Source organism: Montipora foliosa, chromosome 10 (genome assembly GCF_036669935.1).
Source record: "Montipora foliosa isolate CH-2021 chromosome 10, ASM3666993v2, whole genome shotgun sequence".
NCBI lineage: Eukaryota > Metazoa > Cnidaria > Anthozoa > Scleractinia > Acroporidae > Montipora > Montipora foliosa.
In genome coordinates, this window is record NC_090878.1 from 13,751,290 (window position 1) to 13,770,918 (window position 19,629).

The following is a 19,629-nucleotide window of genomic DNA, read 5'->3' on the forward strand; positions in this document are numbered from 1 at the left end:
CATCCGGGGTAAGCGAGCTGCCATACCTACTATGTCACGTGCAAGGCAGTTACAGTACAGGGTAAGTGGCATCGTTCGTTGGTATCAGATGTTTTTTCTGGTTTATAGGATTCCTTTAGTATCATAATTATCCAGAATCGGCTACTTTTTATAGTTTTAGCGTTTTCCCTGTGGAATCTTTTTTATGATAGTTAACTCTTTTACATGTAATCTTAATCTAGCTTATATATTCAGTCTTTTAGTATTTACATAAGTTTCTAACACTTTAATTTTTAAATTGTTTATCACAAAATTACTGAATGCTGATTGTCTGAGACGGAGGACATTTTTACTTAATCACGAGGGCACTTTTGGTAATTAAGAGGGCATGATTACTTGATCTTGATTGGTTAATAGTTGCTTATCCAGAGCAAGTGAAGTTACAAGAGAATCATGTTCCAGATCAAACTACTTTTTTGTCCACATATAAATTAACTTTGAAGGGATATTTCTGTTGACAGCAACGATTTATTGAATTGAACTTTAACCGAATGGGAACGTGTTGATTGTCATTTGTTGCGGCACTGAACGGGCTTCCCTCGATAATTTTGCCCTTTATGTGATAAACATGTAATCGCAATGTGCCCTCGTGCAATTAAGGATTAATTTCACTTGTATTTTCAAAATTTTGTGAAAACTTTGAAAATACGTATTGTAGTGCCATGGTAGACGTCTTAGGTAAATAGCCCCCTGAGAAGACATGTGGTTACTAGTAAAATACTAAGCTCAGAAAGATTGAAGAAAATAAAAGAAAATGGAGATCATTTTCAAGTCCCCTTGCAACTTTTTTATCACCACAAGCCTGTGATAGCTTTCCAAGGCAAACGTTCACTGAAGTTAAGTCCTGTCCGACGGGGTTGATATTTTGATGGGTGACCTCAAAGTATACGACTTTCTGTCAGAAACAATGGACCGAAAAAAAAAAAAAACGCTCAAAAAAAATGCGAACTAAGTTACCATCAGCGAAAAACATTTTGGGAGATTTTTGCTCCGTTTAATTTTTCTATTGTACTATTGGCTGCTCAAGTAAATCGCAAAATCGAAAGTGACGTAGATTTCAGCGGCCGCCATGATCAAGTTATCTTGCTTGGTTACTAACAACTCGCGAAATTATGGCAAGACACCGGGGTTTTGTTTTTGTTAGTGTGCTTTTTTTTCTTTCAAGTGTTATAATGTTTGACAAGAAATGTACGAATTCAACACAAAATATCACAATCGTCTAACTCTTGAGGTTGACCACTGTTTCTGCAAAGTCAAAAATTCACTCTCCTAGACGAGGTTATTTATCACCAGTTAATTCCATCTTTTTGGAAATAGCAGCTGCTTTAGTATTCATCAGCGTCACAAATTCTTGCCGATTTTGGGGCTCGTTGTTGAAACTCAAGCACAGACCTGTTTATTTTCGTGAGTTATGCACGCGCTGCGGGCCTATCGTCACCACGGACTCTTACACTCTTACAACCCGGTGACATAGTGTGTAGTGCACTTACAGGGGCACACAAAAACAATAACAATATACAAGCAACGCATTGTCGAATTTTGGACATGGATTGCAACCGATCTTTTGGAACAGAAATATGGTTTCACAGACCTCTGTGCAGGTCGGCACTTTTTCAGTAAATAGTTCTCTAGTACCTACGTTTTTTTCTCCTTTAATATAGTAGCCATAGTACCCAATCTTTCCTTTTTTTATTTCAGGGGTTGATATACCGTTTTGAATTCTTGATGGTAGTTACAGTCCTTTGTGCTGGGCTGACTGTGGCGTTCTTTATAATTTCAAACATCAACGAGGCTCAGTGGAAATTCGGAGAAGAAGAAGCTACAGTGGAGATATCAAGTAAGAAACAGCTTTTACCACACATAGCTCTGCTTCTACATTTCTACACCTGTTTTGGTGATTGGCTCAATAATCACGCGCCAGTTTCTCAGCCAATCAGTCACAAGCAAAACCATTGCTCGTACGCATTTTCCCGCGCTTGGCGATGCATTTATCAGCTTTGCGTTCTGATTGGGTCATTATCTGTCTCCGTCTGTTGCGAATCGCCGATTTGGGTTTCATGTACCTGTTGTCTCGAAATCAGAAAACCAAACGTCGTAGCTGCGATCAAAGTAGACGTTTACTTTTTTACCACCTTAGCATTAGATTTTCAACGTGCTTACAAGTAACAATTGTTCATAGTAGTAACAAGTTCTTTTTTTGTTTTATTTTTTTCGTTTTTTCTTGGGCACAGGTGCTCTGATTACTGGAATTTATGGCATGTGGAATGTCTACGTTTTCGCAGTGGTTATCTTGTACGCGCCATCAAGTGCTTCCCCAGTAACTGGTAAATAAATCGTTTAAAACCTGTACAGTCGAGTCGTATTCGTAGAATCGGTGGGGTCGAAATACAAGAGAGATGTAGCATCGTGTTTACGCGAAACTGACAGGCTGCTGCTTGTCGTAAAGGCATAAAAAATCCCGAACTTCACGTGACGTCATCGCCGCCATTTTGGTGGACGAAAGCAAAAGGGGTGCGTACCATTTGTTGAAAAATCCTGGTTGGGGTGACTGTTGCATAAGTGATAAGTGATAATGGTAAGTGATTTTCCAAGAATACCAACCAACCAACCGAACTTAAGTGCTCTTACCATTAAAATGTGTTATTTTCGAAGCTTGGTTCCCAGGCATTACCTCGGGAGCACCTCTGAAGGTACTCAACGTTTTCCAAACGTATTTTCCGAAAAATGACTGTTCTATTTGACATTTAACCGAAATTTCGTGAATTCTTGGCTGAATGGTTATCACCCAAGATCGCTCATTAGCTCCTTTTGTAGTATTACGTCATTGTTATCTGTGTCGCTAGAGATTGGTTGCAAATCATCCATAGAGTGTTTTCACGTGACGTAGTGGCAGCCATGTTGGCGTTCCAAAACAATAGAACGGCGGCCATCTTGTTGTACCCAACTAATCCTCTGGTAATTGAGCTCTATTATCATGCAAACGTTTTCTTTTGTTTCAGTGGAAAACAAGGTAACTGGTTACGTGAGTGAAAACGCAGTATTGCGTATAAGCAAGATATGAAACCAAAATATATTTTTTTCTGTACGATTTACCACTTGAAAATCCCAATGCATTTTTTCGGTATTTGTATTGCAATGTTGTAATAATTATATGCTAACGATATACGTATTGAACAAAAGCTTCATTCGTCATGGACATAAGCTGGTGAATAAATTACATAGCACCTTGATGCCAAACCAATTAACAGCCTCATAATAAAGTACTGCGCATTGGCTTTGATTTGGAAAGTAATCATGGAGCTATGAAGCCACCCAGGTGGGAGCAGATCGGGTTGTTGTGTTCACGTGTTCCGGTCAAAGGACTTCATGGTTGTTTACCATTTACAAGCAGAAACCGGTCGGTGCTAGGTTTGTTCAAATGGTAAGCAAAAACTCCCGAATGGAAAATTTAGTTGGGATTGGCGTGTACCATTTACAAAATCCGTTCAAGGTTACCGAGAGAGTCTGGAGGGAAGCAAAATCATGGGGGTATGCAAATGGTAAACACGTTTTCCGTTTGGGAATTTTGGACTACCTTTCAAGAATTCCCATTTTCCAGTGGAAATTTCCGTTCGGGAAGAAAAAAATAGCCTTACCATTTGCATTCCATCCGAAATTTCCGGATTTTTCGGGTAAATGGTAAACAACCCATATCTCCGAAGGTAGATCATAACCATTGCACCTGCATCGCGGAGGATCATCGGTTCGAATCCCGTTGAAGACACCCGAATTTTTCAGGTGTTAAAAAGAGACACTGCAATAGGACAGTTTCGTATTGTAACGGTTGGATTGGATGTAGCATGAAATAGAGGATAATGCTGGCAAATTAATTTGCATTTGAAAAGATTTGCCCGCATTAGCCTCCATTTCATGTTAGATCCAGTACAGCCGTGAGAACTCGAAAATGGTCTATTGATGGTTTGCATATGACGTCACGGCGGCCATGTTGGTGTACAGAACAATGCAGTAAAATGCCTTTTGGGAATTTGACGCTATTCTTATGCAAAACCTGTGGGACCATTTTCTATTTTTTTGTACACCAACATGGCCGTCTCATCACTTGGATGAAAACCAATAATAGGCCATTTCCGGGTTCTTGTCTGCCTCCTCTTCAAAGCGAATCTAAGTGCGAAGTTTTTGTTATGAAAATTACTTTTCATTTGTGAAGTATAAGTAATTACCATCTCAAATACTTTGCACTTAGACTTGCTTTGAAGAGGAGGCAGACATGAACTCGGAAATGGCTTATTCTCCACTTTCGCAAATGCCATAATTTCACCTTGTTTATTCCCCCCCCCCGTCCCCCTCCCCAAGATTTTGCGTAATCATTGTTTTCGATTTCTCTTGGGACGTCTTCATGTCCCACGAGAAATTGCAAACAATTATTATGCAAAATTTTGGGGGTTAAACAAGATGTATTATGAGATTAGCGAAAGTAGTGAATAGCCCTTTTTACGGTTAGTTTTTTTCATTTGCATCACAATGTAATCTAACGTGAATGCGAGGCAATTTCGGGTTAAAATTACAAAATAGCCCGAAATTGCCTCACATACATGCTAGATCACATTGTAATACAAATGAGAAAAACTAACCGTGAAAAGAGCTATTGCTCAAATAGGGCGCTTTAAAAATACCATAATACTCTTTGTTTGCCCTCCATATTTTGCATAAGCATTGTTTTTATTTTGTCTTGGGACCATTGTAAGTCCCAAGAGAAACTGGAAGCAATGCTTATGCAAAATTTTGGAGGGCAAAGAAAGACTATTATGTTATTTTCAAAGTGGTCTATTGAGGTTTTGCACGGCAGCCATATTGCATGGCAGGAACAATGAAAATGTTTTGCAATAGAAAGAACATTGGTTCCCATAGGAAAAAGAATCCATTGTTCGTGCTATGCAACATGGCTGCCGTGCAAAACCTGTATTGTCCAGATTAATACGAGGATCACTTCTCTCTCTTTCGCCACCACTTGAAATATATTCATTCTGTAATTCAGGGACTTTTAGTTGTGCAACTTAGCCACTTATGTCACCTTATTCGATCGATTTGCAGATGGAGACGTAACAGAGGAGCATGAAAAATTAGAACTGCGCACCCGCACAGAGGTTCGCGTAACAGATGGAGAAGCTGAAGAGTCTGTGGTGTACCAGTTCACTGGAAAAACCGCTCGGGATTAATTTGTAATACCAAGTATTGCTCTTGCTTAGAAGAATGGCCAACTTGTCCCATTCAAGGTTAACACCGAATTGAAACTAAGCGTTCTTGTGTAATTTTGCTGGCGATTACTTTGCTTAATTTAAGAAACTGTGAAATCGTTCCTTGTAGTGAATACAAGAAATTCACTACACCATTTTGTTTAAAATATATAACAGAGGAATATTTGTTTACATTGTTTGCCTCGTGAGCACAAAAGGCTATCGTTTTCTAGTCAGCCGTCTAGTGAGCTATCTCTGAAAATTTTCACCCGGTATACCAGATCCTCTCTTAGCACTGATACTAAATTGGAGATTTAACTAAGTTTGACAAGTTCTATTACCTTTTGACGTCAATTTTTTTTAAAAAGTATGATGCCTTCAGTTCTGTGAACGAACTTTAATAAGACAAAATGTAAACAATGACGTTGAGAATAGACTATTCCCTTATGCCGGAGTCTTCTAGCAACTTGAAATCTCTTTGTAATGTGATCAGAATTTTTCTGGCAAATTGTAATGGCATTAACAATACGACTGAACGAACACCGGTTTTAGTGTAAACAGGATGCAGAGATTCTGAGCTCAGACTTTTTAATCATTGATTGATACCAAAGTTAATTTCAACTTTTTCTTTCAGTTTCATTTCTTCGTTCAGTTTTCACCCCTTCATACATTTCTCACCCGTTTCTCAGTCGTTCTTTTTTCCCTGTGCTCGCTTTCCCGATGCATATCAATTGTAAAAATTGGATGTGACTCACTCATACACATCAATGAACCAGAATTTCCTTTGTAATCCGCCAGTTTTCTTTACTCCAGTTCTCTGACAGCGCAGCAGCGATATAACATGGTCTTGAAATTAGCACTCGAACAATTTCAGTTAAAAATACGAAAAAGCTGAACGCCGGTAATCTCCTTGAGACACTAAACAGCAGTGATAGTCTTGGCTTGTCCTACTTGCGCAACTATGCGCGGCGCTGCAGATTGGACGCTTCTTTCTTTGAAAATAATACCAACAAGAACGTGTTGTTTAGTTGTCATAAAAAAAACTTGCTTGTTTACAAAAAAGAAATTGCCTATGAACAATTTAGTACCAAATAAAATATAAAATGATTACTTACAACGAATGTGAAATTACTGAAAGCGAGTACCATAAAAGAAAATGTTCTCCTAAGAAACAATATCGATGTCTAGCAAAATTAACGATTCAATTTAAAAGTCGTTTACTATGAACATCTTTGAAAAATTAAAATTATTTCTGTTCCCGTTAAACTGTTCCTTTTTTTTTTTAGACTGGTCCTCCCTCTCAGGGTGGGTGATATGATATTGCATCGACATAATGGAAAAGATGTAATATGGTGGGTGGTGAAGGATCTATTTGCGATTACACGATGCTTCGCAGGAAGCGCACGGATTTTCTTCCGGATTTGTATCTTGTCCACAACTTTTACAGACCCCTACAACAGGTTTCGTTGTTTCGCAAGTTCCGTTTTCATCTGTCACTTCCGCTTCCGGTGTGTTTTCCACTGGCCTGAATTGATGATTCTGCATGTCAACAGGGAACTGGGGAAACGGAAGTCCCAGACCATTCGGTGTAGGTAGCATGTATGACGTCAGTGGCATTAAAGATGGCTGCATCAGATATCTGTACTGTCCATTTACGTAATTGAACTTAAATAGCGGGGGTAGAGACCCTGTGGTTGGTACAGGCACGTGTGGGGGTGCCTGGGGATTCATATCAGTGGGTAACTGAGTCTGAAGTAGATTCTGGTTGCCAAAAAAGCCATTTGTTCCCGGTCGGTTGCCGCTATACTTGACAATGACTTCTATAGCTTGGAGAACGTTCCCGTTACAACCTTTTAACACGTGTTCTATCACAGAGTGAGATAACCCAGGGAACGCCCGGGCTAGAATATCCGTAGGGGGCGGAGTTACCGTAGGAAGTGTCAAAGGGGATTCTGTGTGTTGTCTCTTAGATGCTGATGGCGGTGCACTGCTATAGTCACTATCAGAGCTCTCTGGACTTGCGACGTCGTTTTCTCGTCCGAGACTGTTTTTGCGTTTTAGTATTCCTAAAACGAAAACAAAATGTTGAGCTTTATTTGCTTTTGAAACTGTTGAAATTAAATTCTAAAACTCATTAATAATTCATAAGTTTGATAGCCAATAAAAGATGGCTAAATTCGTCACGTGCATGAGCTTTGATACCCAATGAAAACACAGATGAAAACCACACGTGTTTTGGATCACATATCAAAACCACGCGTGGTTTTCATCTGTTTTCTCATTGGACATCAAAATTTATGGATCAAAACAAAACAAATTGAACACAAAAACAATACTTCAGTTTAATTAATTATCATAATTAATCACCTTCAGCTTAAGACACTTTTTTGCTTCCTGAATGACTACAGCCAATTTATGCCATCAGCGCAATTTCAAAAAAGGGCAGGCAAAAGTTGGACGACGTCCTCGAGATTTTTCAGTAATACAAGTTGCAAACGATGTTTCCGGGGAAATAGTTTGAACCAAAGAATGTTTTTACAAGTGCTTTTAACTCTCGTCTCGACGTTTGTTAATTGTACGAATGAACTAAACAATTTAATTGCACGATACTATCAAGCTTATCCAACTTGAAAAACACATCATTTAAGACTAAAAAGAAAATTCGTTCCCCGTTAGAGTTAATTTCAAGCTTTGAAACTTAGCGTCATCATTAATTAGCGTTGACAATGGAAGTTACAGTGACGTTCATATGACTTTGAAAAATAAACGTAAAAACAGAACGTAAACAAAAATGCAAAACATTTAGTTGGCTTATCGAAAGACAAACGAGTGCGAATTTTCATTGGCTTAGCGAAAGCGAATGCAAACAACGTCATCTCTCCATGGAACTTTCTGCAAAGTTTCGCTTTGACGTTTTATTTGAAATGCAGTAATGTGATTGGGCAATCGAACTGTTTACTGCTCATATTGGGAGTTAGAAAAAGCTTTGCTTTAATCTTGCCAAACACTGGTCCGTGAAACAAATGCGAACACTTTTTCAAGGTCATACGAAAGTAACTTTAATAGCGTGGAACACATTGCATAAAATCGGTGAGCAATTAGGGACAAGATTAAATGAATTTGGAACAATAGCTCCTGATTGCGCAATTAGGACGTGAAAAAAATTCTGCGGAAATGCTAGAAGAAAGGATTTCCTGGAAAAGATTTTTTCCTGCTTGAAAGATCGAATTAAAAGCGTTGTGTTTTGTTTCGATTTTTCTTTTTAAAAACAAACTGTCTCTCCAGCTTAGCTATCCTCCTTTGTGTAACTTACGAGTTAGTGGAGCGTGACCCGAATGTCCTCCATTGTTTCGAAGTTCTTCCATTGTTTTTCTTTCTAAAGGCGTTTTGTTTTTTGCAAAGGAATAGCTTTCACTTCAAAGCTTGATTACAGAAGAGGGTGGCACGGGTTTCCTTGGACGCGGAACGCGGAAAGAAATTGATTTGCCCTTACAAAAAAAAAAAAAAAAAAACACTCAAGCCAAGAATCTTACATCACATTCCGCCAACAGAAGGCAAAATGAATTTATTCCGTATTTGCGCAATGGCAAACACTGGGACGCTGAACTGAAGCTCTTTTTAATGGCCGCCTACGTGACAAATTTTTTTTATGTGTGACAAAACTGCCGACCAAGTAAGATTGTATTGTTTCGTTTTACGCGTAAATTTTGTTCAAACTAGAAAGAAGAGAAAGTAAGAATTGTATAATACTTTTGGATGTTTATAAAGCGAAAATCGATGTAAAGGTAAAGTGTAATCACCGGTTAAGAAAATTTATATTGACTTAAAAAACTCGAATCTCGAAAAAAGACTTGCACAATTCGGTAATATTAATGAAATTCCAATGAAGAAAGTGTCGGGTTTTCCGAACGATTTCTCAAAAAAAAAAACGAAACTTGCCGTCAGTTTCATTGTATAGGCGAGGAACTTAAAATGATCAAAGATATTCTTTCTGACGAAATCAGTGATGGAAGAAGAGAAAATATGCATTGCTTGCCCAAGAAGGCAATTCATTTATGCTCTTGTAAAGTTGTGACGGCTGACAGCTACAGTGATTTTCTAAAGAAATATGCACTTTTTCTGGAGTTCTACAAAACTTTGAATATTTTTTGTTCTTGCTGTTCTTCCCCTTTTGTGAATGAGACGCGCCTAAGCACAATTGTCCGTGTTCGCCGTTCCGTTAAGCAGAACGCAACGGACGTGATCGGAAGCGAATGCTGACCGATTTCATTTCACTATTTTTACTTTTCGCCCTGCCGATTTAAAGTAATCGTTTTTTTCTTTTTTTGCAAAATCAGCAAGCTTTCGCTCAATCGACGCTTGTTTGGTCATGGAAACCAATTCTAATAACACATTTTTTGGTGCGCGTAGTTCAACTGAAATGCAAAATGCTTCTGTCCACGTTGCCCTCGTGTGGCGGCGCTTCGTAATTTTAGTTTCAAAACACAGACGCCGATTAAACGCAGCAATACGGTATTTAAAATTTACGAGTTATTCCAATCACATTTGTGCTTGTTTGTAGCTTCCAAACTAAATGTAGAAGAGCTTAATGTTGCTTCTTGGTACAAACTGGATTAGTTTTGGGGAACACTCACGCTAATGTACTATATACACGACAACAATTTTTTTGTAACAGCTAGATTTCTCGACTGACCTTCTCTGTGTTCGTCCCCATTCATCCATCCGTTTGTAAGTCCTGACTCCATCTGATCCAACTCTGTAGAGTTTACAATCATATCAGCTTCATTGCCTTTCTGTTGCCGAAACAAAGCAATCCTGGCCGCTGTTAAACGCTGCCTTTCGGCAACTGTTCTACAATCCATACAAGTACAGTCCTTGAAGCGGCATTGATGCTTGTGCCCGCGAAGGTCTGATAAAATGCCATGATTCCTACAACGCGTACATTTAGGGTTTCTGTTTGACGCTGCCATTTTTAAATCTGCCGGACTGTCCTGGCTTTCCTCTTTGATCTCCTGCATGTTGGGTTTCGATGAAGAACTTCGATCGATTTCGTCGCTTCCGCGCGCTGATTTTTAAACGGCAAGACTGAAACTTCTCTGTCACGTGACCTGAATTTTTGAATGCCCAAAGGACGTAAATCACAACTTTGTATTGTTCAAAGACTGGTTCTCATGAACTAGCATAATAATTAGCATATATTTAGTTGAAATTAAAACAACAGACATTGGTACAACATGCGATTAATGAGATAAAATGATATTTGCCATTCACTAGGTCGCTTTAAATTCTCGTTAAAACGACTGCGCCAGTGTTCGTATTGTAGGAGTGGAGCGAGCGCGATCAACTGATCATTTCTAAGAAATTAATACAACCCTTACGCTAATCAGGGTGACCAAATGGATTCTCTCTCATAGGCCAAGTTCTCCCCGCAAAACCAGCAAGCGCTGCATGACTTTAGTCCCTCGGGGATGTTATTTGCTGCATGGTTTTAAGTGTTCAGGTCGTTGGTAGAAGCCAAAATGGTCGCTTGAACAAAGATGATGCGAGCAAGCAAGGAAGACATGACGGCTTTTACCGAACTTTACTTTCCGAACACTTCCTGGGGTATTTGATCAAAGCCCTGGGGTTTGTTTAAAGCCAGGCTAGAAAGTGAATATGAAGTGGTTCGTCTTTACAGAAATAATGCTGCTGCGTTTCGTGCTTTAGTAAACGGAAATTCGACTCTTCGTTTGCTATGACGAAGGGCTATCGCTTGAAACGCAAGCCATTCGATATTTTCACAAAGACCATTCGACTCTCATCAACTCGTTTGATCACACAAAATAAAGTAGTAAATATACTGTGTTACTACACACTAACGGTGGCTGGCCTCCGAGGAAGCTCTATCGAGGGGGTCCGACGAGAGCTTTCTTGTGTCTGCCACATTAAAAGATTGTTGTTCATGGAGATTAGACTTAAATGCATAAAAACATGAAGCCAATGATTAGCATATAAAAATGAAAAGGACGTTGACAATTTTTAGAAGGTTTCTTTCGTCCTGTTTTCTTTTATTGTAACGCTACACGAGTGTCGTTTGTAATAGCTGCAATTTTGGTTGGTAATAATGATAATAATTCTACGGACGCAGGGACAGTTGTTGCGGCTGAACAAAGGCAAGACCGACATCGTCTCGTGTTGACCATTTATCACTGATTCGCCTGTGCGTAAAGCCTCATTTACACTAGCAAGTTTTCCTTGACAAATTTTCCTTGGCAGTGTAAATGGAAAAATATGACAAGTTTTTCCTTGGCAAGTGTCCTTGTTCAAAAACTAGCATTCTCTGGCTAGTTTTTGAACAAGGACACTTGTCAACGAAAAACTTGTCAAGGACGATATTTGCTAGTGTAAATTACTTGTCAAGTGCACTTGTCAAGGAAAACTTGTCATATTTTTCATTTCTACTACCAAGGAAAGCTTGTCAAGGAAAAACTTGTCAAGGAGAACTTGCTAGTGTAAATGAGGCTTAACAGAAAAAAAAACAAGCCTCAACGATGACGGAAAAGCATGATTGCCCTCTGAACGCCGAGCCCCGATAAGGGATTAAACGCTGTGTTTGAAACATTTTGAGGTTGGTCAAGGGGCGACACTCAAAATACCGGTCTCGGCTACAGTTGTGTGCTTCAACAAATCAAATACACCGAACTTTTACTTAGGATTCCTTCTTCCTATTACATTAAATTCACAAATATTACGTGTTGTTGTTGTTGTTGTTGTTGTTGTTGTTGTTATTATTATTATTATTATTATTGCTATGTACAACTTTTTACAGCAAGGTAATTTCTCATCATTAGTGATTTCCTACAGATCATGTAAAAAAGTGCCTTTCTCTTGAAAAGAAAAACTCGTTTTCGTCTCTTTGTTAAATTAGTTATTTTAGTCCTCGTATCTCATTTTTTTCTTACGGACCAAAGTCATTATTATACCCACACAACATCCTTCTATATCATTCTCGTTCCTAGGGAGGCCAGGCTTCTTCCGGTCAACACCAAGAATAAAGACCTCTGGTTTGGAGCCAGAGTCGAAGCGTAGCTATCGATAACCAGCTTTAAATACCAAGACAAGTTAAGAGATTTTGAAATCACTCAAGCAATGGTTAGCCAAAACCCTACTTCGGGTCGTTACCCCGGTTGCTGAACACAAAGATGTCGGCTTCTGGGAACGAGAATCAGTTGTCAAAAACTCCCGCTGTAACTGCGCAAAATGGAGGGAATAATAATCCGCGAACTCCTCCCTTCGGCACCAGAGGTCGTCATTTCGATGCTCGCCGAAAGCATTGCGGCCTTTGCGTATGAAAATGGGATTTGATACACAAGAAGGCGCTAGCGTTGTGCGCATGTGCAAATTGTTTGCAGGCATGGAAGACTTTGCTTCAGTTGTATACATAGTGCAGTCGTTTTTTTGAAGAGTGCAGCACGAGGTGACGGAGAGGGATTCCACGAGAATAGAGTCGAAGAGACCAGACTGGAATACCACGTTCAAGCTTGTTGGCAACAATATGTAGTCTAACAAGGAATCTGGTTTTGAGCCAACTGAATCAAATCATAGACCCGAGTCCTGTAAACAAAGAGAAGAAAAGTAGAAAAGAGGCATTTAGCTTGCTACAATGGTTTTACCTATGATAACAGTTTTAAGATTAATAAAAGGCTGGAGAACAGAACAGTGAAATGAAGACAGGAGAAAAGAAAGAAAAACAGAGGATCTGTGACGAGAGATGAAGAAGAACGGAACAATGGACTAACTTCATGAAATGCATTTTTGGGGTGAATTACATTTTGCATCAGTAAAAAGTCTAACCGAAGGAAGAAGAGAAAAAATAATCAGGAAGTGAATGGTAGCTATTTGCGGGGAAAGCCATCAACTAATTATCATATTTAGCTAACTAAAGTTGTTGTCGTTGTTGCTGGTTGTAATTGACAATATTTTACCTGTAATTTAAGTAAGAGTCACGAATAACCTTCACCATGTAAGCGGCTGCCTCTCGCTCGCTTTGCGCTGGGCTGAATCTCGCTCTGTTTCAAATAAAGTAGGTTACTGTGTGAGTCACATTTGAATATGGCTCTGATTGTAATTTATAACTTCTATCCATCAGTTATTTTACCTATCTCACGCTTGTTTATTTGCTTGATTCGGCTTTACTGATCTATTTCTAATTACCTGGTATTTTATTTATATACAAGGTACCTATTAATGAATTCTTTCTGACTCTCAAATATTCTAATGGGCACTCGACTTTGTCACCTTCTTATAGTTATTTCGGGTGCACTGCTACGGACCTTTCCGTTTAAAATATACTATGTAAAACTCCATCTTTATTTACTTGAGGTAGAAATAATAATATATTGTTGTTGATAGGCCAGAAATTGTGCAAAACAGCACAATGTCTTTTTCTTAAATAACGTGGGAGATGGCGCTGCGGGAAGAGCTGGCGAGAGCACTCGCCTTGTATTGTGGAAAACCTTAAATAACAATGACCACAACCAGGTTTTCTGAGCCCGCGAAACTGAACACCCCCAGCAAACCACTGTTTTAACGAAAACCGCTGGTCAGCAACCTGGTTCTGGTCATTGCTGTCTACAGTGTTCCTTGTATTGTCTCGATTACCAGACGTTGCGCTTTATAGAGGGCTGAGTTTGTTGGTTGTCTTCTCTGCTACGAGATGTTATTCTCCGAGTTCTCTCGTTTTGATTTGATTTACTCTCTCTCTAATTAGTAGAGAACTTGCATTCAGGTGTGAAAGCTAGAGACTTAAACAACGTGAATAATGATGATGATGACGTTTATCATTATTGTACTTTGAGTCGCCCTTCAGGGTGTTAAGAATATGACTGAGATTTTCGGGACACATCTGGCGCAACAACGAAGAACTGGCAAGCGACGTCTTGCTATGGCGGCCATGTCATGTTAAGCGAGAACCTGGTCGCCCAATAACTTGGACCATTCCTCGACCAACTGTGTGATGACACTGGGTGTAGGGTAGAGGAAATATCAAATGCTATGAATCATAGAGAGGAATGGAGAAAGCGAATCCTGCAATGCCGAGCAATCTCGAAATGATGATGATGATGATGATGAAGGAAAATACGTCGCAACTAGTAACAATGTAAAAATATAGAGCGACATCTCACACTAAGCTATCTATGGCAGTAAGAAAGTAGTGTTTTTCACAAGAGCACTGAATCACCTGAGTCTCTTCAGGGTCTCGCCCCGGAAACACGGCAAACCAGTGTCCAACATAAGAGCCACGAGGGACACAATTGCCTCCTGATAGGGTCTGTTAAGATAACAATAAGGATGCAAGAAGAAGATGAGACAAATCTGTCACCTTCTAAACAGCACATTAAGACAAAATTCAGTCACAGATGGGCAGGCCTTACCTGACTGTGAGATAAGATTTTACACATAGATCCATAAACCATCTAGTCAAAAAAGTGAAACAATATTAAATACATTTACTAAACTATAAGAATTGTACGAAAAGTTTAAGAAAACAAAAGAAGACTTTATTGCATTGAACGTACGTCCCAAGCGACCTGCTGATTTATCCCTGAACAACGAGTATAAGAAAGAATCCCGAGCGCAATGAACCAATAAGAATTCGTGTCAATAACATGAAACATGAAACTCGCAAAGCGCGGGAAAAAGGGGGGCGTGCAAGTCGTGATTGCTTTTGGTTTTGGTTCTCATTGGTGGACAACATGGTGAAAGAGTTTTAAGCCAATCACAAAGCGATGTAAGGCAAAAACAGTAGACGTCCAGCTTATGACGATCCAATGAAATAAGTGTTTTTAAGAGAGGTGTGGTCGAATCATGAGCAATTGCTTAACTCCTTTAATTCATTACTCAATTAAAAATCACTCTGTGATGATCACTTGATTCCACAATGCCACCAGCATTACCTGAATGATGGAGATTCCATTGTACCACCCATAATCATAACCATCTCATGAGACAGTTTCATATCTGGTTCAAATCCAAGGTTCCCTCCAGGAGAAGACTCAAACATGAACCCAAAGTCTATTAAATGGAATTAAAAACATCAAAAATTTATTAATAATAACAATTTATTTGGGTACCTGGAATTACAGAAATAACTATTTTTCATGAAGCCAGTTCAAATAATATTACCCTAAGATGTTTATACAATTTAAATCACTACAATTTCAAGAAAGAAAGTAAAAAAACAATTTACCAGTGAAAGTTACAATAGCTAATCGCATAATAGCTGATCCCTTCTTAATTAAACCAATGGATTATAAACGATTCTTAAATAACCATACAGGCTTTCGTCTCAAATTTCATATATAGTTAACCATAAGCTCCTCTTTCGTCAAATCTTGCTCCATCTGTCTAAACCTTGGAGTTTTTTTCACTGAGGAGGTCCGCTCACTTCGCAGTCAAATAAAACCGAATCTGTTTTCATCGCACGTCTACCCAGTCCTCCTTACTTCCCTCGGTTCATAAGCCATTTGGCTTTCCTAGTTCAAACGCTTCAATTAAACGTTCGCGTCTTTTCAATATCTTTCCACTGACCAAATTATATCTTATCCACCTTAGTTGGCAATAAATTCATTTTTTCCGTGACCAAATGAGTTCAAAATGAACACTTCGCAAGCAAGGAAACTATATGACGCAGAAGAGTTTAAAAAATATCTACCAATGTGTATAATATGTCCCGCTCTGTTTAACATCAAATTTCCATTATGTCTGTCCTTTATCTGCAACAGGAAGCTGACGATGGAATACGCTGCCATGCTCTTAATAAAGTTTGCGCGAGCCTGAAAATAAACAATCAACGATCAATTTCGAATAATACAAAATAATACATACTTACTTGACCACTCCCCATTGGGGCTTTTCAGGGCCAATGAAACGACGAAACGACGGAACAGAATAACAACAACAACAACAACAACTGTTAAGAATCCCAACTGGCCGGAGGCAAACTAGTTGACTATTTACAAGTGTAGCTAGGAAGTCGAACCAGGGACTATCAGGATCAAATTCAAGGAGTGGTCAGAGCGGGTCTTGAACCCGGGATCTCCGGATCTCAAGGCAAGCGCATTAACCACTGCACCACACTGCATCCAATGACCAATGTAAAATGACTTTGATGGTGGTCTTTGATTATTCAATGGTTTATGGTTGGGTTTAGCCGAGATAGTGGAATTGTCAAGGAACGAGGAGGGAAACATGTCATTCCTGAGGCGATTACGTCACTACCATCCTCTCCCTCAAAACGAGGACAACAACAATAACAGCAAAAATACAAGTGCTACTACTAGATTCTTCCACGTTGAAAACAGTTCATTTCTGTATAACTTGAGTTTCAACTTGTCGCGGTTGAGCTTGAATTGGTTGTTTCTACTGATTTTCGCTAACCTACTGAGCCGCCTCACCTGCTGGAAAGCGGCGGAGCTCTCGTCGCCATAAGTCTTTTGGTAATACTCGTACAAGTCCACCTCGGTTTGACGGCCAAGCTGGTCACGTGATTTCGAATCCGGAACACACTCAATAACGCCATTCTAACAACGAAAATACAACAAAAAGTAACTCAACCAACACTGAAATAGCATGCAATGCACTTGTTTATAATTCTGACAGTGTTAGCACAGCCTACAGTGTGAAAATTTGAGCGATGGTCCCTGAGCAGTACTTTCCTCTAGTCTGGTTTCTTGTTCCGTACAAAATGACCCTAACTTTCGATTCTGGGGGAAATACGATAGTGAGAATTCTAATGAAAACTACTGAGAAATGCTTTCCTACGCTACTGATGTCTATAATCTCAAATATTGGGTTTACTCACTCCAGGTGCAGTGGCCACCACTCGGTAAGGTTTGAGGTAAACATCCAATCCAACTTGCTCAAAGATGTTTTTGAAGAGAGAGATCACTTGTAAAGCCAACATATCCTAGAAAGAACAACGTCAACATACATCACAAACATCAACATAGCTTTGCCAGGACAAAAATCTAGATTCAATCCCACTGGTACCTTTGAAGAGGAAGCAAAAAATGTGATCCCTAGGTCTGCCTCTAAAACACTTCGTGCTAAATTCGATCCTACAATCTTTTCATTGGACGCCATCAAAACAATTCTTTGTTTACAAACAAACTTATGTCCGTCGCTTAAAATGACATTTCCAATTTACCTCTAGTTACATAATGTAAAATATACTCCGAACTAAACAGAACGTTACTTAAAAAATGAACAAAAAGTAACGATGAAGCGGAAACTCGATCTCTTATCCATTGCTTCAACATTAATATCCACGAGACTACAAAGCACTCAAGCTGCTGGAAATATTCATCTAGAGGTACGGATCACAATAACTGAAAAGTTACCCGGCCTTTACCTGTTAGTGCCTACACCTGAGTGCTATAGTTGAAAGGCGCAAATTACAAAAAAAGAATGCGGAGCGCACAAAACTGACCTGTCGAACGTCGTCACCGACTTTAAATATAGCGGCTTGCCAGTAAATTTTAGGCGACTTGTCCTTTCTTCCTTCTTCGTCACTGTCCGATGATGAAAAATCTATGGAAAAAAGGTTAAAAGAGTTCAAATGTGAAAACCGTTTTTTCCTGTATTAATATGTGGTTCAGTCGTCGGATTTTGTACTTGGAGGCATCGGCAAATTCGAAGCTAAGCTTTGCAGACACATTGTTTCCACAGTCAAGAAATCCCGCTTCTTCTTGTTTATCAAGCTGAGGTAAGGTGTCCCCACGACAGATTAACATCCTGTCTGAGGAAGTGGTGCGGGGGGAAGCAACAAAAAACAGCTTTAACACCTGGAAAAGAGAGTCAATGGGCTTCAATGCAGCTTTACTTATAGCTTTCGACCCGGTCTTTCCCTATCTCAGTACAACCCGTAAACCACTGGGAGGGTAAACACTTGTTTCGCTTAAATTATTTGTGCTGATTAAGAGTTACTTCACCTTTGGACGTGTTAATGTTCTCCAATTCCTGGATTCCACAGTGTTTAACTCTAAACCGCGCGAGGAATGGGGCCTTAGCAGCACTCTGCATCGGTGTTCCGGAATTGTAATCAATACCTAAGACAAGGGCTTCGGGGTTGCTGGGAAGATACACGCCCTCTTGGGCTTGAATCTTGCTGAGGGCATCCAAACAAGCTTGTTTTCGCTCAGTCCCCTTGGGATATGGTCTGTGAAAAGGCAAGACATTGACATTGGCATTGGTAATGACACTGAATTCCTTTACTATGACTGAATGACCCTCACACCTTGAAAATTATGCAATGGTTACGAGAGAAACCTGAAAAAAATCTAAGCTGTTTCAGCGAATTTCTAAACCCATGCTCTTTGAAACAGCAGTGCGATCTTATACCTACTAAACTACGAAGCCATATCTTCTGAGCAGGAGCAGGTCAATTTGTTGTGATTATTATTTCTCGAGAAAAGACAATGAAAGATACATAGCAAGTGCGAATGATAAATTGAATGAGTAAGTTATCTTTGCATTACTTAAACTTCTTCTCAAGAAAACTTCACTTTTTAAAACCAGCTGTTCATAGATCTACTACTAACGGACACGTAGGCTTTGTCAACTTGATCTAGATCTCTTAAACTTACCTACAGAAAAAGTGTACAACAAGCGTTTTGAATTGATGAAGAAACCAGCTCTTAAAAGAATGTCATATTTTAAGATACAAACGGCTGATTTTAATTTTACAGAGAACACACATATTTAAATACTTTGAAGCCTCCGAAGGCCAGATGTCATAAAATGCACGTAAGGAGTCATGCTCCTTTCCAGATCCCATCGTTTCTCTCAGCCGGCGGGGCGTTTGCACGAAAAAGCGAGGGGCTCTGGAGTCAGGAATTTTTTTTCATTGGTTAGCTTGCGAACAATAAAATCTTGATCCGGAAGTAACAATGGCCGATGTAGCACGATGGGGTTAGCTGACGTGTCTTTGTTTAAAACTAAGATATTACTTATTGCTACTTTCTGTGCGATACGAAGGGACATATTCTCCAAGTTGAGGCCAATGAAAGCTTCTTCGAATGTAATGCTTCTGAGCGCCGCCACGTTTGTACTATTGACGACTCACAAATGCACTCCGAAAGTCCTAGAATCTGGGACTGTAAATCCTATGTCTCCAGAGGCCCCGCCGGCTAAAAGGAACGATGGGATATGGGAACGAGACTTTGCAACAACATAATTTGAAGTTGGGTAAGTTGAGTGCCGTCTTCTGGTTTCCCAATGTTTTAATCTCAGTATGAGCAGCTTTACCACTGCGTATTTGTACATGTCTTTAGAAGAGTCATATAATCTTCCAAGGGCTATGTTTTTTCTTATTCTT

At 39.5% G+C, this 19,629-nt stretch overlaps 3 protein-coding genes across 4 annotated transcripts in view; 1 reads left to right on the forward strand and 2 right to left on the reverse strand.

Annotated features, from left to right (window-relative positions):
* LOC137973381 (protein wntless homolog) overlaps nucleotides 1-6,539 on the forward strand; it is a 17,314-nt gene extending 10,775 nt beyond the window's left edge. The window contains exons 10-13 of the mRNA XM_068820178.1: nucleotides 1-61; nucleotides 1,738-1,876; nucleotides 2,271-2,363; nucleotides 5,131-6,539. The exon at nucleotides 1-61 is cut by the window's left edge and continues 83 nt beyond it. Of these exons, the coding sequence (XP_068676279.1) occupies nucleotides 1-61; nucleotides 1,738-1,876; nucleotides 2,271-2,363; nucleotides 5,131-5,255 (418 nt within the window). The 3' untranslated portion in view covers nucleotides 5,256-6,539. The remainder of the gene's footprint in view (nucleotides 62-1,737; nucleotides 1,877-2,270; nucleotides 2,364-5,130) is intronic.
* Nucleotides 6,525-10,419, reverse strand: LOC137973382 (doublesex- and mab-3-related transcription factor 3-like). Its single transcript, XM_068820179.1, has 2 exons — nucleotides 9,967-10,419; nucleotides 6,525-7,339 (listed from the first exon to the last, which is right to left on the reverse strand). The coding sequence occupies exons 1-2, from the start codon at nucleotides 10,289-10,291 to the stop codon at nucleotides 6,642-6,644; spliced, it is 1,023 nt and encodes a 340-aa protein (XP_068676280.1). The 5' UTR covers nucleotides 10,292-10,419; the 3' UTR covers nucleotides 6,525-6,641.
* A 1,508-nt stretch (nucleotides 10,420-11,927) lies between these two features.
* LOC137973781 (phosphatidylinositol 4-kinase alpha-like) overlaps nucleotides 11,928-19,629 on the reverse strand; it is a 37,647-nt gene continuing 29,945 nt past the window's right edge. For both annotated transcript variants that reach the window (XM_068820667.1, XM_068820666.1), the window contains 10 exons: nucleotides 18,245-18,471; nucleotides 17,743-17,843; nucleotides 17,116-17,220; nucleotides 16,709-16,834; nucleotides 15,967-16,087; nucleotides 15,209-15,326; nucleotides 14,687-14,728; nucleotides 14,494-14,583; nucleotides 13,238-13,321; nucleotides 11,928-12,866 (listed from right to left, as the gene is read on the reverse strand). In XM_068820667.1, the coding sequence (XP_068676768.1) occupies nucleotides 12,815-12,866; nucleotides 13,238-13,321; nucleotides 14,494-14,583; nucleotides 14,687-14,728; nucleotides 15,209-15,326; nucleotides 15,967-16,087; nucleotides 16,709-16,834; nucleotides 17,116-17,220; nucleotides 17,743-17,843; nucleotides 18,245-18,471 (1,066 nt within the window). In that variant the 3' untranslated portion in view covers nucleotides 11,928-12,814. The remainder of the gene's footprint in view (nucleotides 12,867-13,237; nucleotides 13,322-14,493; nucleotides 14,584-14,686; nucleotides 14,729-15,208; nucleotides 15,327-15,966; nucleotides 16,088-16,708; nucleotides 16,835-17,115; nucleotides 17,221-17,742; nucleotides 17,844-18,244; nucleotides 18,472-19,629) is intronic.

Bases quoted from the DNA above. Each gene is read 5' to 3' on its own strand.
- LOC137973382 (XM_068820179.1), bottom strand. From the start codon at position 10,291: ATGCAGGAGATCAAAGAGGAAAGCCAGGACAGTCCGGCAGATTTAAAA. The intron at 7,340-9,966 runs GTCAGTCGAGAA...TTTTCGTTTTAG, and splicing joins TGGGGACGAACACAGAGAAG to GAATACTAAAACGCAAAAAC.